Below are 14,661 nucleotides of genomic sequence, written 5' to 3'. Positions count from 1 at the left end.
CTGAGGTATACTCCTAAAGTCATCTAGGGGTGTTGATTCTGGCTCACACGTGCATTAATTAGATACTAGAACCTCACAATGGCTTATAGTCTGCCATTTGGTCTGATAAAATAGGATCACGGTCCTTAAATGGTGTTCACCATGCTTTGTTTCCTGCAGTCTCTCTGCATTGATTTGCACACTACTGTAGTGCTTGCAATCCAGCTGTGCTCCCCCATTCTCCCATCTGCATAATGATTGAAGACGATAACAACAAACTGAAGCCCTTGTGTACCGACCCTTCTGTCATAGAGTCTGCAGGACTTTCTTGGCTAGCCAGCACACTTGTCTTGTGCCTCCCAGATCCAATAACTCCCCTGATCCCAGAAATGTGCCCCCTAAATAACTGCACACCAGCTGTGTCTCCCTATACATGGTCCGTTCCACAGCTTTCCCATGGCAGCTTGGACAGCTTCTTTTTACCAAAAACGTTCTCAGAGATAACAAATATCAACCACAGTAGAAATGATGGGGATAAATAACATAGTACCTTCAAGAGATAATCCTGAGTGGAGATGAATCCTTATCATTACTGTACGTCTTTGCTGTATGTGATTCAACCATCTTATAACCTTGACCTATCGGTTGTATGATGTTACAACGCGATCTCTTAGATCCCGGTACATCACAACGCTGGTTTTACAACGCAAGTTGTTACCACGACTTGCGCTGTAGGGTGCTGGATTTAGGAATAGTTAGATTTACTATTCTAATACCAGCCTACGTACAGTAGGGAGGGTGTTGGAATAGTAAATCTACTATTCCTTAGTCTAGAGCGCCCTCCAGCGCAAGTTGTGGTAACGACTTGCATTGTAAAAGACGCGTCGTAATGGCAGCGGTGTTTTGACCGCGTTGTCATGGATGTTTCCCGACCTAACTACTCACCTAAGCTAACCAGGATAGATCCTCAAGTTTCCCTGAAGGTCAAGTACCCAGTATTCTGGCCAGTAGGAAATATTGGCAAATTTGCCTTTGATACTGACCGATGGCCAGTGCTTTTTTAACAATTTTAGAAAAGGCCTAACATACAGGCTTCGAATTCAGATATCAGGGATACCCCATATGTTGCAGAGGCCTTTCATGATTTGGTCAATAAACATAATTCTCAGGTGACAGTAATCTTAGGTGCTAAGGTCCCAGAGAGAAAACTACCTATCAGGATACACCGATCTCACCTGTTTAGACCTCCTGCAAAGCTATTGTTCATGTCAGAGGGATTTTATGGACAGAGGCATCTGATAGCAAAGCTACACCCTCATTACCCAAATCTTGCATGTTCAGGCCACTCACTGAATTGTATTGCTGTATGTTACAGAGATCTTTGAAGCTCAGCCTCTTACAGCAAAGATGTTCCTTCTAAAACACAACGTTTTACAGGCTCACACCCAAGAAAGCCAAGATATTTTTCAGGTTAGAGAGATTTGGCAAACTGAGACATCTGACAGCAAAACTTTCCCTCAAAACTTTCCCCCAAACTACACAAAGCTTAGAGACTAATTATTTTGACGCAGGGTTGTCTCAGGTTAGAGAGGATTTTACAGACTCTTACTTAAGCATGCAAAGATGTTTCATAGGTTTCTGCCCATGTAGGTAAGAGCGGTGGGCGGTGGAGCAGGGTGGGAGGGGGGCATTTGACATGCAGCGACGAGGGAAAATGCCTTATTTATTTAATTTTTCTTTGTGATCGTCTATCGAATCCCCCCCCCCCAACTCGGCCTCACCGCTCTAACCTGCACGGGCTTCTGCTGCCAAAAAAACCACACCACAATGTAAACGGTATTCAGTGTCCAACATGTTTTAATCAGGTCATACAATGGGCCTCATTTATGAGGCTGTGCGTCACTTTTACGCCGCTAGTGCGTCACTTTTTGTGACGCACCAGTGGCGTAAAAAATGCGCCTTGTTGCGTCATATTTACAAAGTGACGCATCTAGGTAGATGCGTCACTTTGTAAACCCCTGTGCCACATTATACCTGCGCCAGGCATAATGTATGCAAGGGGGGCATTTTGACGCAAGAAAGGGTCATGGAAGTGACGCAGTGAAATTTATAAGATTTCACTGCGCCTCTTCAAGGACACAAATGCGTCAATTTCTTATGCCTGCCTCACAGCAGGCGTAAGACTGACACAAGCCCTTTCACATGGGGCTTGCCCCATGTGAAAGGACACATTGCTGGAGTTGCGTCACTTTTGTGACACACTCCAGCCATGCGTCACTTTTGCGCAATACAGATACATCAGAAATACTGACGTATCTGTAACTCCTTGCGCCATGATGCGTCATACTGTAAATATGACGCATCATTGGTGTCGCAAGGAGGGCGCAGTGAAAAGTGACGCATCACTGTTTTCACGCAGCAATGCGTCACTTTTCATAAATGAGGCTAAATGTGTGAATATCTGGAATCAAGCAGTAGGGTCAACTAGAAAATTGAGCCGGCAATTTTAAGAAGGAGGTGCACTCAAGTGAAATCGAACCAGTTAAATGTTGTCTTGGTGTGTTGTTGTGTTCTCTGAATTTGTACCACACACATTCCTGCGCTGGTGGGGCCTGTAGCACTTCGGGCAGTCCAGAGCCTTTCCATATATTCCCAAGTTCACCATTGCGGACCAGCTTGTGACGCTGGTGACAGGTGTTGTGTTCTCGGTTTGGTAGAGTTATCTTATTTACTGAGTTGTGGGTGCATGACGTTGCTGTTTAAAAGTTAAGATGAGTGCAACTAATTTCTTGGACATTTTGATTACACGCTCTTTATTATTGCTTTTACTGGTACATGATGTTTTATTAGAATGCTAGGCGGAACTTGACGAGGGATCTGACATCTTGTCAGTATTCTTGGTCAACAAGGTCACTGCCTGGCGACAATCTTAGCTGAGAAGAGCTAAAATGTCAGTTCATTTACCGAATGACCTTCATTTTTGATCTTGTAGCATATTAATTTGTGCTTTTCTGTAACTCTTTGTGTTTTTTTTAATGTTTTCTTTTGTGTCCTTCATGTAAGTGTATCACCGGGGCGGTGACGAGCCAAGGATTTGGATTTGTTTTCTCTATGGCGGGAGTATACTTTACCGTGGGTGTCAGTGTGTCTGTTGTGGCTGTTCGCTGGTTTATTTTTATGATTTTCTGGGGCATATTTACAAGCCCTTATCGCCACCACAACGTCACTTTTCATGACTTTGTGGTGGTGATAGGGGAATAACCTTATTTACAAGGCAGTGTTAAGCCTTGTAAATAAGTTCCCCTTTCACGCTATACTTAGCGTGAAAGGGAATGGCATTGGGTGTTGCGCTGGGCATTCCACCGCAACACCCATTGACTTTGACGCTGCCTCCTATTTACAAGGGTGGTGTAAATATGGGGCAGCACCAAAATTGAGTCCAGGGAAAACCTGGTCTTACCCTAGCGCAATGAGTTTTTGCTGTTTCCATGTGTGCTGAATTGTGCAGCACACACAGAAACAGCAAAACACCATTGATTGTTGATGTGAAGGAAGGTGTCCCTGCCTGCACAAAAACAATCATTAAAAAAGGCACTTTCCAACTTCTATGTTTGCTGCACTAAGCAGCACACATAGAAGTTACAAAACACCATTTAAAGATTGTTTATGTGCAGGACTTGCCACCTTCCTGCACATAAACAATCTTCCCCTGCAACGCAGACACCCTTGCACGTGCCGGCCAACTTATTCTTAAAAACCAGTCAGGAAATGAAACGGAGGACGGTTGATACTGACTGATCCCCTATCCTGAAAATTCAGCAATCAAAAATTGTTAATAAACATCATACACTGCATTCAATATCTCAGATACAATCCAGTTATATCAGGTCTTAAAATAAGGAGAAATTACACTTGTGTAAGAATTCAGCACAGGCCGCAAGAACATGTGTTTTTTGCCCTGAAGAAGTCGCGTTGGCTACAGTCTTTTATCCTGCTGGAAAATACTTTATGAATAAAGAATTTACTGAAAACAACTCTACTGAACCACCACTGCTTTTATGAAATCAGATTTACAAATGTATACAAAAAAATTAATAATTTTCTGTGAACCATAACTGAAATTAGAGTGCTGGACATTGTGTGTGGGGATGCCCAGACGTGGGTCCCAGGCACTCCACACCACTTGGAGTCAAGCTAGCCGGGCTGATGAGAGGTGTTACCTCGAAACCGGTCCGGTCCTCGGATGCTTGATTCCGTTCTGGGAAGGACATGGCTTTTGTAGTTCGGACTGGACTGTTCCCATGGGGCAACAGGGTCAGAGCTGATTTGCATATCGCCATTGTCTAACCCAGGGTGGTGTGGAGTGCAAAAAAACGATGGATTTGGGCCCAGATCTTTTGACTGGGGGAATGTGTGACATTGAACCACATTCGGTCCATCACTTGTTGTTCATGGAAATTGAGACAGTCTGTGTTTTAGGAGATTTCGTGGGTTTTGGATCTCCAGTCCATAATTCACTGAGGATAGGTGCAATTGTGTTTGGCTCCAAAGCCTGTTCCACTGTGCACCCCTATGGTGCAAGGGTGCCTGCGTTGGCGCTAGGCAGCTAAATTTAGCACCAGCACAGGGGGTAATGCAGGGCTGCACCATATTGTTGTAAAAATGGTGCAGCCCTGAGTTTCTGAAGTGGCGGAGCATGGCGTTAAGCAAAGCAGGCTAACGCCACTCTCCGCCATTTCTATTGTACACATGCCCCTTGGTTTCAATATCTCTCTGCAAGAAGTGTTTGGCCATTAAATCATTCTGTGAGGTGTCTGGCTGTCATTTTCAATGTTTCCCTGGGAATATGACTGTCCCTGGGAATCTGCATCTCTCAGTAAAAGGTGTGTGGGTCTGTGTGTCATGGGCTGTCTGAGGATCCAAGTTGTGTGTATCTCTTCGTGGGAACTGCCTGGTGCTCGTTGTTAGTATTGCACATCCCTGCTGGAAGTAAATGGGTGCTGTCTCCTAAGGAAGATGTCTGTCCCATAGTGTTTGCATTTCTCTGTGAGAAGTGTCTAGCACTACTCGTCAGTCTCAGTTGTGTGGAAGGGTATTTTCCTGATTTTCGATGTCTTTGTGTAGTGTGGGTAGTGTCCAGTGCTCAGTTTCACTGTCTCTCTGTTGGGAAGTTTCTTGGTGTTTGTATGTCAGTTTCAGTGCCTCTCCCTAGGAGACGTCTGACCTTAGGGGACTTTGTGTTTTTCATGATGGGAGGTGTCTGGCAACAGATTTCTCTGACACTATGTTGGATGTGACTGGTCCTTGTTTTTGGTGAGGGAATTGGTCACTAGCTGGTCCTTTTCTTGCTAATATTGTCCACTCAGTCTAGAATATCCACTCTTCGTTCTTGCTCTAAATCCTATGTGTGACTGTCTTTTTTGGGCTGTGTACGTCATTCGAGGCTTCTGTACTGATTCTTTGGTATTCCTCTAGCCCCCGTTCCAATGTTATTTGGAGTGGATGTTTGCCCAGCTCGTTATTTGGTTGTCTATTCCGGGGAGTTTGTCAGGACCAGAGTTAGACCCTGCATTTTGGCATTTTTGCTTGATTCTAGTTTCTGTTTTTTTGGTCTTGCCAGTACAAATCACGTGCTGCTCTGCGGGGCAAGCTATATTCAGGTAGGGACTTGAAGCTCCGCCCACTCTCCGTTCATATTTTTCATTGGCTTGTGTCATTGTCCACTGTAAACTGTGGCTGTTCATTGCTCAACAGGCTTAGTAGCCCCTCCTTAGTACCAAGCTGTCTCATTTTGTCACCTCCCCATGGCGACACCACCTGGAACGTGTGTTGTTACTCAATAGGCGTTCATTACAGCCTCAGAGCACTATTTTCTCAAATACCTTTGTCCTGCCTGATGCTACAGGCAGGACACACTCTCTCCTAACGCTTTAAAAAATATATTTATAGCACGGGCGCCAAACACATTTGCAATGCTAGAGGTTTCACATTTGCCAGAGTTTAAGCTATTGCATTGTAAATGACAATGCCTTATATGTATCTGTTTTAAAAACAACACATAAATAAAAGGCATTGTCATTTACAATGCCAATAGCTCAAACTCTCCTAAATGCAAGACCTATTGCATTGCAAATGCTTGTTAGTTTAGGGGAGAGTTGGGTTGGCCTACTGTTTGGTTTTCCTGGTAGCTCACCGTACCCGACCCTACTTTGATTTAGTTTTACCCTAGGCTTGATTGTTGACAACTGGACAGTTTAAATGCTCTTTCTTTCTTGGGAGCTACACTCAGTTATACTGTGTGTATTTTCTTAAGGAGGATTGCTCTCATCCTTGATTTGACAAACTCCCACTGAACTGCAGATCTAGAAGTACTGTGTGTCCTTCCTTTGTTGGTTGTATCAGGAACTAGACAAGTTTTTCCCCTACTTGACACTATAACTATCTCCAATATATCTTTCATTTGGGAGTTCCTTCATGATCCAAGACTTGATTATCCCCAAATGGACGCAATAACAGACACTGCTGTGTCTCATTTCTCGGGTATGCTAAGTGTGGCCCTCAGCTTGATGGTTTCCCACTGGGATGTATAACTGGCCCTCCGCCTTGGTCCAGCCCTGCACATCCATGTCCCTCTACCAGCCCATGGATTGTTAGCTGCTGAAACTCATGAAAATCCAATGTCTGCAGATGTGTGTGTCCAACCCCCTCTCTCTTCTTCCCCTCATTGTAGATATTTATTTGATTTCACCTCCTAAACGCATTGAGTGATTATTTTTTTTATACAATATTAACTTGTGTAATCCCCTTGGAAGAAATGTGTAAATGTGTGTTTGCTTATTTTAATTACGCATATTACTTTTATAATGTGAGCTGTAAATCAGTTTCGTGGTGCGTTGGAGTGCCAAATGGTTTTAATAAACATATTAAATCAGCGGGTATTAGTGGGTGTGCTCACGCGTTTGTGCATGCAGTCCTTAATATTGATGGAAGACAATCTCTGAAATGTGAGCGGAGATGTCCTAAAGGCAGATAGATATAATTTGCGCATGAAGAGAAATGTCAGGAGGAAGTGTGTCGGACTAGCACAGCTCGTGACATTGAGGTGTACATGCAAGTACCACTCATGAATGCTAACATTAAGTTAGGCTATTGTTGACCGTGCCCCAGTAGTAACTTGAGGATCATGTACATTCATATTAGTGTTAAAGTGGCAGTCTTATAAATGCTGTAGTTATGGTTAGTGCCTCTAGTCAACTGGTAGAAGTTACCTACTAATCTGATGGTGCATGTGAGCAGTTTTGCAGGCAGATAGCTCACCCTATTGCAACAGGAGTGCAGACTATATTTGTGTGCGGGTGGCTTAGCTTTTGCACCATGCAAAGGGGTGCTTGTGCGAATCAAGGGAAACAACCTTTACAACGCAACTTTTACACCGCACTACCATTACAACGAAACTTTTACAACGCAACATCCATTACAATGCATGCATTTACAACGCAACCATTACAACGCATGACACTACAACGCACACTACTACAACGCATGCCATTACAACGCAGTCATTACAACGCATACCATTACAAAGCATAGCAATACAACACATAGTACCCTTACACTATCCAACACTTACCCTACTGTTGCACCCCCTGGAGTTAGAATAGTAATTTGTACCCCTACACTATCCAACATTTACCCTACTGTTGCACCCCCTGGAGTTAAAATAGTAATTTTAACCCCTACACTACCCAACACTTACCTTACATGTAATGTAATGTTATGCATTGTAATGGTATGCGTTGTAAAGGTAGTATACGTTGTAGTGGAATGCGTTTTAAAGGTAGTTTCAAAGAATTCGTAGTAATGGCATGCGTTGTAATGGTATGCGTTGTAATGGATGTTGCGGTGTAAAAATTGTGTTGTAACGTCATACATCCGCGAATCAACCCATAATGCGATGGAAGGTGGTGGCCGGTTTGTAGCAGTGAGGGGCCGGTTTTGCAGCAGTGTTGCAATATCATCTCCAGTAACATAGGCAGTAAGCAAGTATTTCCAGTCTCTCTGGGCCAGGCAGTGCCTCCCCAGGGGCTGGTCCTAGAAAATTGCCTGGACTGCTTTAGGTTCCCAGTCTGGCCCTGCAGGCGAGTCCACCTTGCATGGTGCTGAATGGCTTGATAAATCCAGAGTAACGCAGAGCAAATCATTGCATTGTGTTGCGTTACTCTTCCTCAAGGAGGCACCCCATGGGTGGTGCTTGGGTATTCCTATGCAAAATCCTTGGATTTTGATGCATTCCCAGATTTGCTATTACTGGTAGTCCTTGGAACGCACCAAAATGCTATGCCTTCATGGGGGTGGGCGAATCAAGAGAAATATGGTTATTTCACCTCGCTATTTCCTCTTTCTATGTTTGCTGTATTTTGCAGCACACATACGAAGAGGAAAATGCCTCAGGGGATTGCTTTTGTGCAGGAGAGTGTTGCTTCCTGCACATAGACAATCCTGCTTACACCACAGACACCCTTGCACCATGGTGCAAGACAGTCTACTTTGGCATTAGGCAGCACATTGTGCGCCAGCACTGGGAACATGCAGGAATGTGCAGCATTGTGTTAAATATGGTGCATCCCTGCCCTTTCCCTGTCACGCAGCGCTGCAAGGTGACTTACTGCCCTGCATGACTTCTACATAAATAATCCCCATGAGCGACTAGCCCTAAGGGTTGATAGCTTATTAAGCAGTCAGAAGTTTGTCAATAAGACCACGAGCCAGTCATTTGGGACATTTGAGGCTAATGATGGTATAGTACTATTGCAATATTGCCTTTGAGTAGTATGGAGGATAAATGACCAAAATTGTCAATATCAGTGTTTGAAGAATCTAGTGATGGGCTTATGGGTAGAGAAATGTATTCAGAAAATATTACTATGGGTGCGTATACTTGGTAACACTTTTGGGAGTGAGCACCACTTTGTGACTTGAGGCAGATTAATATTGGTTAAAATGTATGAGGGTAAATTGCTAGGTTTATTGAAGCTCCCCTATAGATTAAATGGATTGGGCAACTTTGGTTGTTGGTGGTTAACAGTGATGGAAAACTAGGATTGAGACATGTTCCTTTATACGACTGTGGATTGGTGAGAGGGATAGTCCTATGAACATTTCTGCCCAGGTGTAAAATTTCTAGAGTTATGGTCAGAAAGTAGGTATTGAGGGGAAAACTATCTAGTATTATAAAAAAGAAAATGAGTGAAAGACAGTTAGTGGGAGTAGGTGTCCATTGGTATTGATGGAGAAATATTATTTGGAGAGATGAAGATCTTTAACGCAGATCAGCCGATGATAACTCAATAATAGTCTTTTGACTTCTTATTCCGCTACATAACCGTAGCCCACTCAACATCATTTACAATTGTCTTGTCTTTTCCTATGACAGATTCACTCTGACTCCGATGAAGGGGACCGTTCCATCAAATACACAATTTCAGGGGAAGGCGCAGGAACTATCTTCATCATCGACGAGCTCACAGGGGACATTCACGCAACTGAGCGCCTGGACCGCGAACACAAGACTTTCTACACCCTGAAAGCTCAGGCTCGAGACCGCGAAACCGACAACCTGCTGGAGCCCGAATCTGAATTCATCATCAAGGTCCAGGATATTAATGACAGTGAACCTAAATTTATGCAGGTCCCCTACATAGGAAGCATTCCTGAGCTCTCTCCAATTGGTGAGTAACCCACAAGTTAATGTACCTAGTTGACATAGGACCAAAATGCCTATTTGTTCTTTGTTGAACCCCTTCACTCATTGCAGGCTTTTCCTCCCATTCCATTTTCCTCCCATTCTGTTTTTCTGACCCAACAGCTATATTCTCATTTTCTCCCCTACCCTCTCCCCTACCTTGCAAATTGTTTCTCTGTCGCCTGCTTCATCTTAAATGATATTACTGGCTGCATATTTGTGTAAATCAGTTATAAGATTTGCATGCAACTAAAGCAGGCACACCATCACTAAGAAGAGACAACTAAGCCAAGAGAGGTGGAGTCAGGGGAAATACTCACACCTTTATACCCAACTATCTGGGATGTGAAATCTAGTTGGGAACTGGTCTTTGTTCTTCATCCACAACAATGATGTTGTGAGTCTTTTAAACATCATATGAATTATTAGATTCCAGGCACAGGGTTTTATGCTGCAAGAAGTAGTGACAAATGAGAAGCATATGGCTCTTATAGGACCTGATTCACAGAATGAACTTAAGACTCAATCCTAAACTTACTAGTGTTTTGGTATTCACAGAATGCACTTACTACTTTTGGCATTCACTGAATGAACTTACTACTTTTGGTATTCACAGAAGTTAGGATTTTGTCTTAAGTCTGTCTTAAATCTGTCTTAAGTCTGTCTTAAGTTTGTCTTAAAACAAACTTAAGACAAAATCCTAACTTCTGTGAATACCAAAAGTAGTAAGTGCATTCTGTGAATGCCAAAAGTAGTAAGTTCATTCTGTGAATACCAAAAGTAGTAGTACATTTAGGATTGAGTCTTAAGTTCATTCTGTGAATCGGGCCCATAGTTCCCATGCTCTGCAGTATCCTTTGTAAATCCCCTCTGCCCACCTCCTATCCCTATTGATCAGTCTCTTTCTACCTATTAAGTCTTCTAAAAAGACTATTCTCTTGGCCTAACTTTTCTCTAGCAGATCTAAAATGCATGAACTCTATGGATAAATGGCTGGGACCGAGAACGTCCTGGATAACAAAAAAGGAGCAGCAGTGCTCTAATGACCATCTTTAATTTCCTGACCCCTTTTTGTCTTTGTGGTGGAAGTGTTGCAACTTGATCCATCCTAAAGGAAATGTGGTGGTGTCAGTTCCCTGGTGGAACAATGCCCTGTCTTGTATGGCCTTTCTCCTGCAGGAAGCCAACAATTGACTTCGTGAGAATGGAAGATTTATTTTTTATAACTGAATTTCAAGGGATTTCAGAACTTTATGAATTTCCGCCCTATTCAATTGTTATGCTTTGCAACAAGATGATGAATCTAGTAACTTGTTTACTGTTTGCCACACACAGGTATCGCAATATCAAGAGTAATCATGATGTGCCAGGCAAGCTCATTAGCTTAACGGTCCTGTGGAATTATTCACTTTTGGCTGACCGCCATTTACATATTATACTTTCTGTTTAATTTTTGACATTGTCACAGTCATCAGAAGACGGCAGTAGACTATCTATGTTAGAGGTCTCAGTGTGCCTCCTGGGGCTTAATTTGGTAATATTGCCAATCATACTTATGAGGACTATGTTTTATCATTTTAACTTTAATATTTTGTTGACTTCACTTGATTGCGGCTGCAATGCTTCTTTGCAACAAATATGTGATTTGAGTTATATTTCATATTTGACTTTTACCACCTTAACCCCTTCACTGCTGGCCCGTTTCCGCTCCTGTGCTGTAAACAAATGAACAGGGGCGGGCCATGACGAACCCCAGCCGTCATCAGCACACGAACACCGTAGTGCATGATGGCTGGGGTTCGTCATCAGCATGCAAGGGGTTAAAATAGCCGCCATGAAAAATGATGTGTATACTTTACCTGTAAGTCCTTTTTTCATTGTCACTGTTTATCACATGGACTGTTTAAAATACCCACAGAGAGAATTGCTTCTCACCTGTGAGCAAGCCGACAGGCTCGCTGAAACACATTGAGTGTTTCTTGTACCATGCAGCTGGCGATGGATTTGATGGCATTATAAATCTAATTCAAAGCACACTGGGCCTCATTTATGAGGTCTTGCGTCAGTTTTGCGCTGCCGATGCGTCACTTTATGTAACACATCGGCGGCGTAAAACATGCCTCCTGTTGTGCACTATTTACAAAGTGACGCATCTAAGCAGATGCGTCACTTTGTAAACCCCTGCACTACATTAAACCTGCATCAGGTATAATGTATGCAGGGGTGGGGGCGTTCCACCGCAAAAAGCCTCGTAGAAGTGACGCAGTGAAATCTATGAGATTTCACTGCATCACGTCTAGGACGCCGTTGGGTAAAAATCTTGCGCCTGCCTTACAGCAGGCATGAGACTGACACAGGCCCTTTCACATGGGGCTTGCCCCATGTGAAAGGGCGCATTTCAGGAGTTGCGTCACTTTTGTGACACACTCCAGCAATGCGTCACTTTTGCGCTTACAGATACGTCAGACATACTGATGTATCTGTAACTCAATGCGACATGATGCGTCATACAATAAATATGACGCATCATGTATGTCGCAAGGAGTGCGCACTGAGAAGTGACGCATTGCTGCTTTCACGCAGCGATGCGTCATTTCTCATAAATGAGGCCCACTGTATTTTGGCCTCTGTATAATTATACAGTGGTCGAAACCCCCCTCCCATTTTCACCTGGTTTGGCGCTTCTTCTACATTCTACATCTGCATGATGCTGTGTTTTGCAGTTACCAACCCCACTCCCGTGAATGTCTATATCATTCAGTATGTTTACCGGTGCTATTTTAGGTGTTAGCATCGTTGTGGTACCTCTTCCCTTCCACAATCCCTGTATGATGGTCATCTCATTTTTATTGGACAGCTCCAATAATTGGGGATGAATCTTAGTCTAGGTGCCATAGTCATTGTCTGGTGAAATATATACATTGCATGGACTGGAACTGTATGGGACCTATTCACTCTTGAAGTATGCAAAGTGGTACTACTCATGTACTAAAAATTATATAAACAAACCTATGGCCGGAGACCTTGCCTCTGCCCTCATTTCTGTGTGTATACCTGTAGGAGGAGATACCCGCACAAGTCGGTATACATTTCTGTAGTAAATGTGGGAGGAGAGTAGCGAGAAAATGGGGATTCATCACAATTTTGGCCACTCACAGGTAGTTTAACACGTCCCCTTAGTAAACAAAATATAGGCAGGGAAATAAAAGACACCTTTGGAACTAATGCTGAATTAATTAAATTATTTCAGCATTTACATTATATATGTTACACATGAGAAATGATTATTGAATAAATATATTATTTTAAAATCAATACATTTAATTTAAAATCATTAAAATAAACTATTAAACTTCTAATAAAAAATAAAAATAATTTGATCTAATTTCACAGAATTTTAACAAAAGCTATTAGACATTAAATAAAGATAAAAATATTAGTGAGGGTGGAATTTTCAAAATTATTTATATTTAAGTGTATTTATTTATCCATTTAAGTAATGTTTTAATTCATGAATTATTTAATACACCTTTAATTTTATGCATTTATGTGCTGTAATGTGTTATTTTTTTAATTCTAGCTATACATAAATATTTAAATTAAATGTACATTTATATTTAAGCCAAGGAGGCTAACGCTGCACTCCACCACTTCCTCATGAATATGCCCCTAAGTATCTACCCTGAAATAAGGGCATAGCCACTCCATAAGATAGGCAGACTGAGTATTTACCCTGAAATAAGGACAAATCCTCTTCATTACAGGGGCAGGCTGAGAGTGTCTACCCTGAGATAAAAGCTTATCCACCACGTGGGAAAGGCGGATTGTGAGTATATATCCTGGGTAGTCCTGTGTGATGGTAGAGGCCGATTCTACAAGTACATATCCACTACATAGGAGTGTCTAGCCGGAGATAAGAGCATATCAGTTCATTGGGAGAGGCAGATTGAGAGTGCATCTGTCTGGTGGAGTCTTGGGTAATGGGAGCGGACTACTGCAAGCACATATCCGCTACATGGGAGAGGCAAACCTAGAAAACCTACCCTAAGAAGTCCTGTATGGTACTGCAACCAGAATGCTCAAGCGCATATCCACCTATGGGTGAAGAAGGCTGTGAATATCCAGAGGAATCCTGTATAATGGGAGAGGGTGGCTATGAGTGGGTTTCCTGGGATAAATGCATATCTGCTACATCGGAGATGTTGACCCTGTGCATCTATCTTGAAAATAGAACATGTCCACTCTATGGGAGAGGCAGAATGTGAGCATCCATCTAGAGAAGGCGATTATGATACGGGAGCCAGAATCTTTAAGCAGATATTCACTCCATGAAAGAAGCAGACTGTGTGCCTATTCAGAGAAGGCATGCATACCTGGTGAAGCCAGCAGTGAGTATGCAGGGCAAGATTGGCCGTAGCGGGCACTGGGCATTTCCCCGGTGGGCCGGAGGGGTGGAGACCGGTTTTGTGCCCGGCGCGGCCGCTTTTGTCACTCGGGGCAGGTTTTCGGCCCCCTGTAAGAAAAACGGGAGTGGTGCTTCTTGCTAGCCCCCCCCCCCCGTCCCCCCCCCCCCCCCCGCTCCCAGGGCCAGTTGAGCAGCAACCTTCCAGGGCTGGTTGCTGTTCCCGGTTCGGCCCTGTGAGTATGTGTCCTGAGACAAGTACGCTTCTACACATAATGTGAATATCAAGGACCCCCAGTTTGTGTTCTAGAACTCCTAGGACAGGGTAATACTACAATGGAAGAAAAATTCCTAGGCAGTTACTACAATTCAAATTACATTAATCTAGTCTTAACATGACCGGGGGGTGGGGGGGGATAACCCAGACTCAGTGCAATAGATCAACAACTATTTAAAACATATAGAATTCTTTCTTTATTGAGATTTATCTCAAAATTGAGACATAATAAAAAACAGAGACCAAAAAGATTACAAATGG

At 43.1% G+C, this 14,661-nt stretch overlaps 1 protein-coding gene across 1 annotated transcript in view; it reads left to right on the top strand.

Moving 5' to 3' along the window:
• The window catches only part of CDH22 (cadherin 22), a 1,063,019-nt gene that overhangs the window by 207,829 nt on the left and 840,529 nt on the right, over nt 1–14,661 (top strand). Inside the window, exon 2 of the mRNA XM_086932547.1 lies at nt 9,413–9,707. Within this exon, the coding sequence (XP_086788673.1) occupies nt 9,413–9,707 (295 nt within the window). The remainder of the gene's footprint in view (nt 1–9,412; nt 9,708–14,661) is intronic.

Source organism: Lissotriton vulgaris, chromosome 7 (genome assembly GCF_964263255.1).
Source record: "Lissotriton vulgaris chromosome 7, aLisVul1.2, whole genome shotgun sequence".
In the NCBI taxonomy this organism is placed as follows: domain Eukaryota; kingdom Metazoa; phylum Chordata; class Amphibia; order Caudata; family Salamandridae; genus Lissotriton; species Lissotriton vulgaris.
This window is presented reverse-complemented; position numbering and strand designations above follow the sequence as displayed.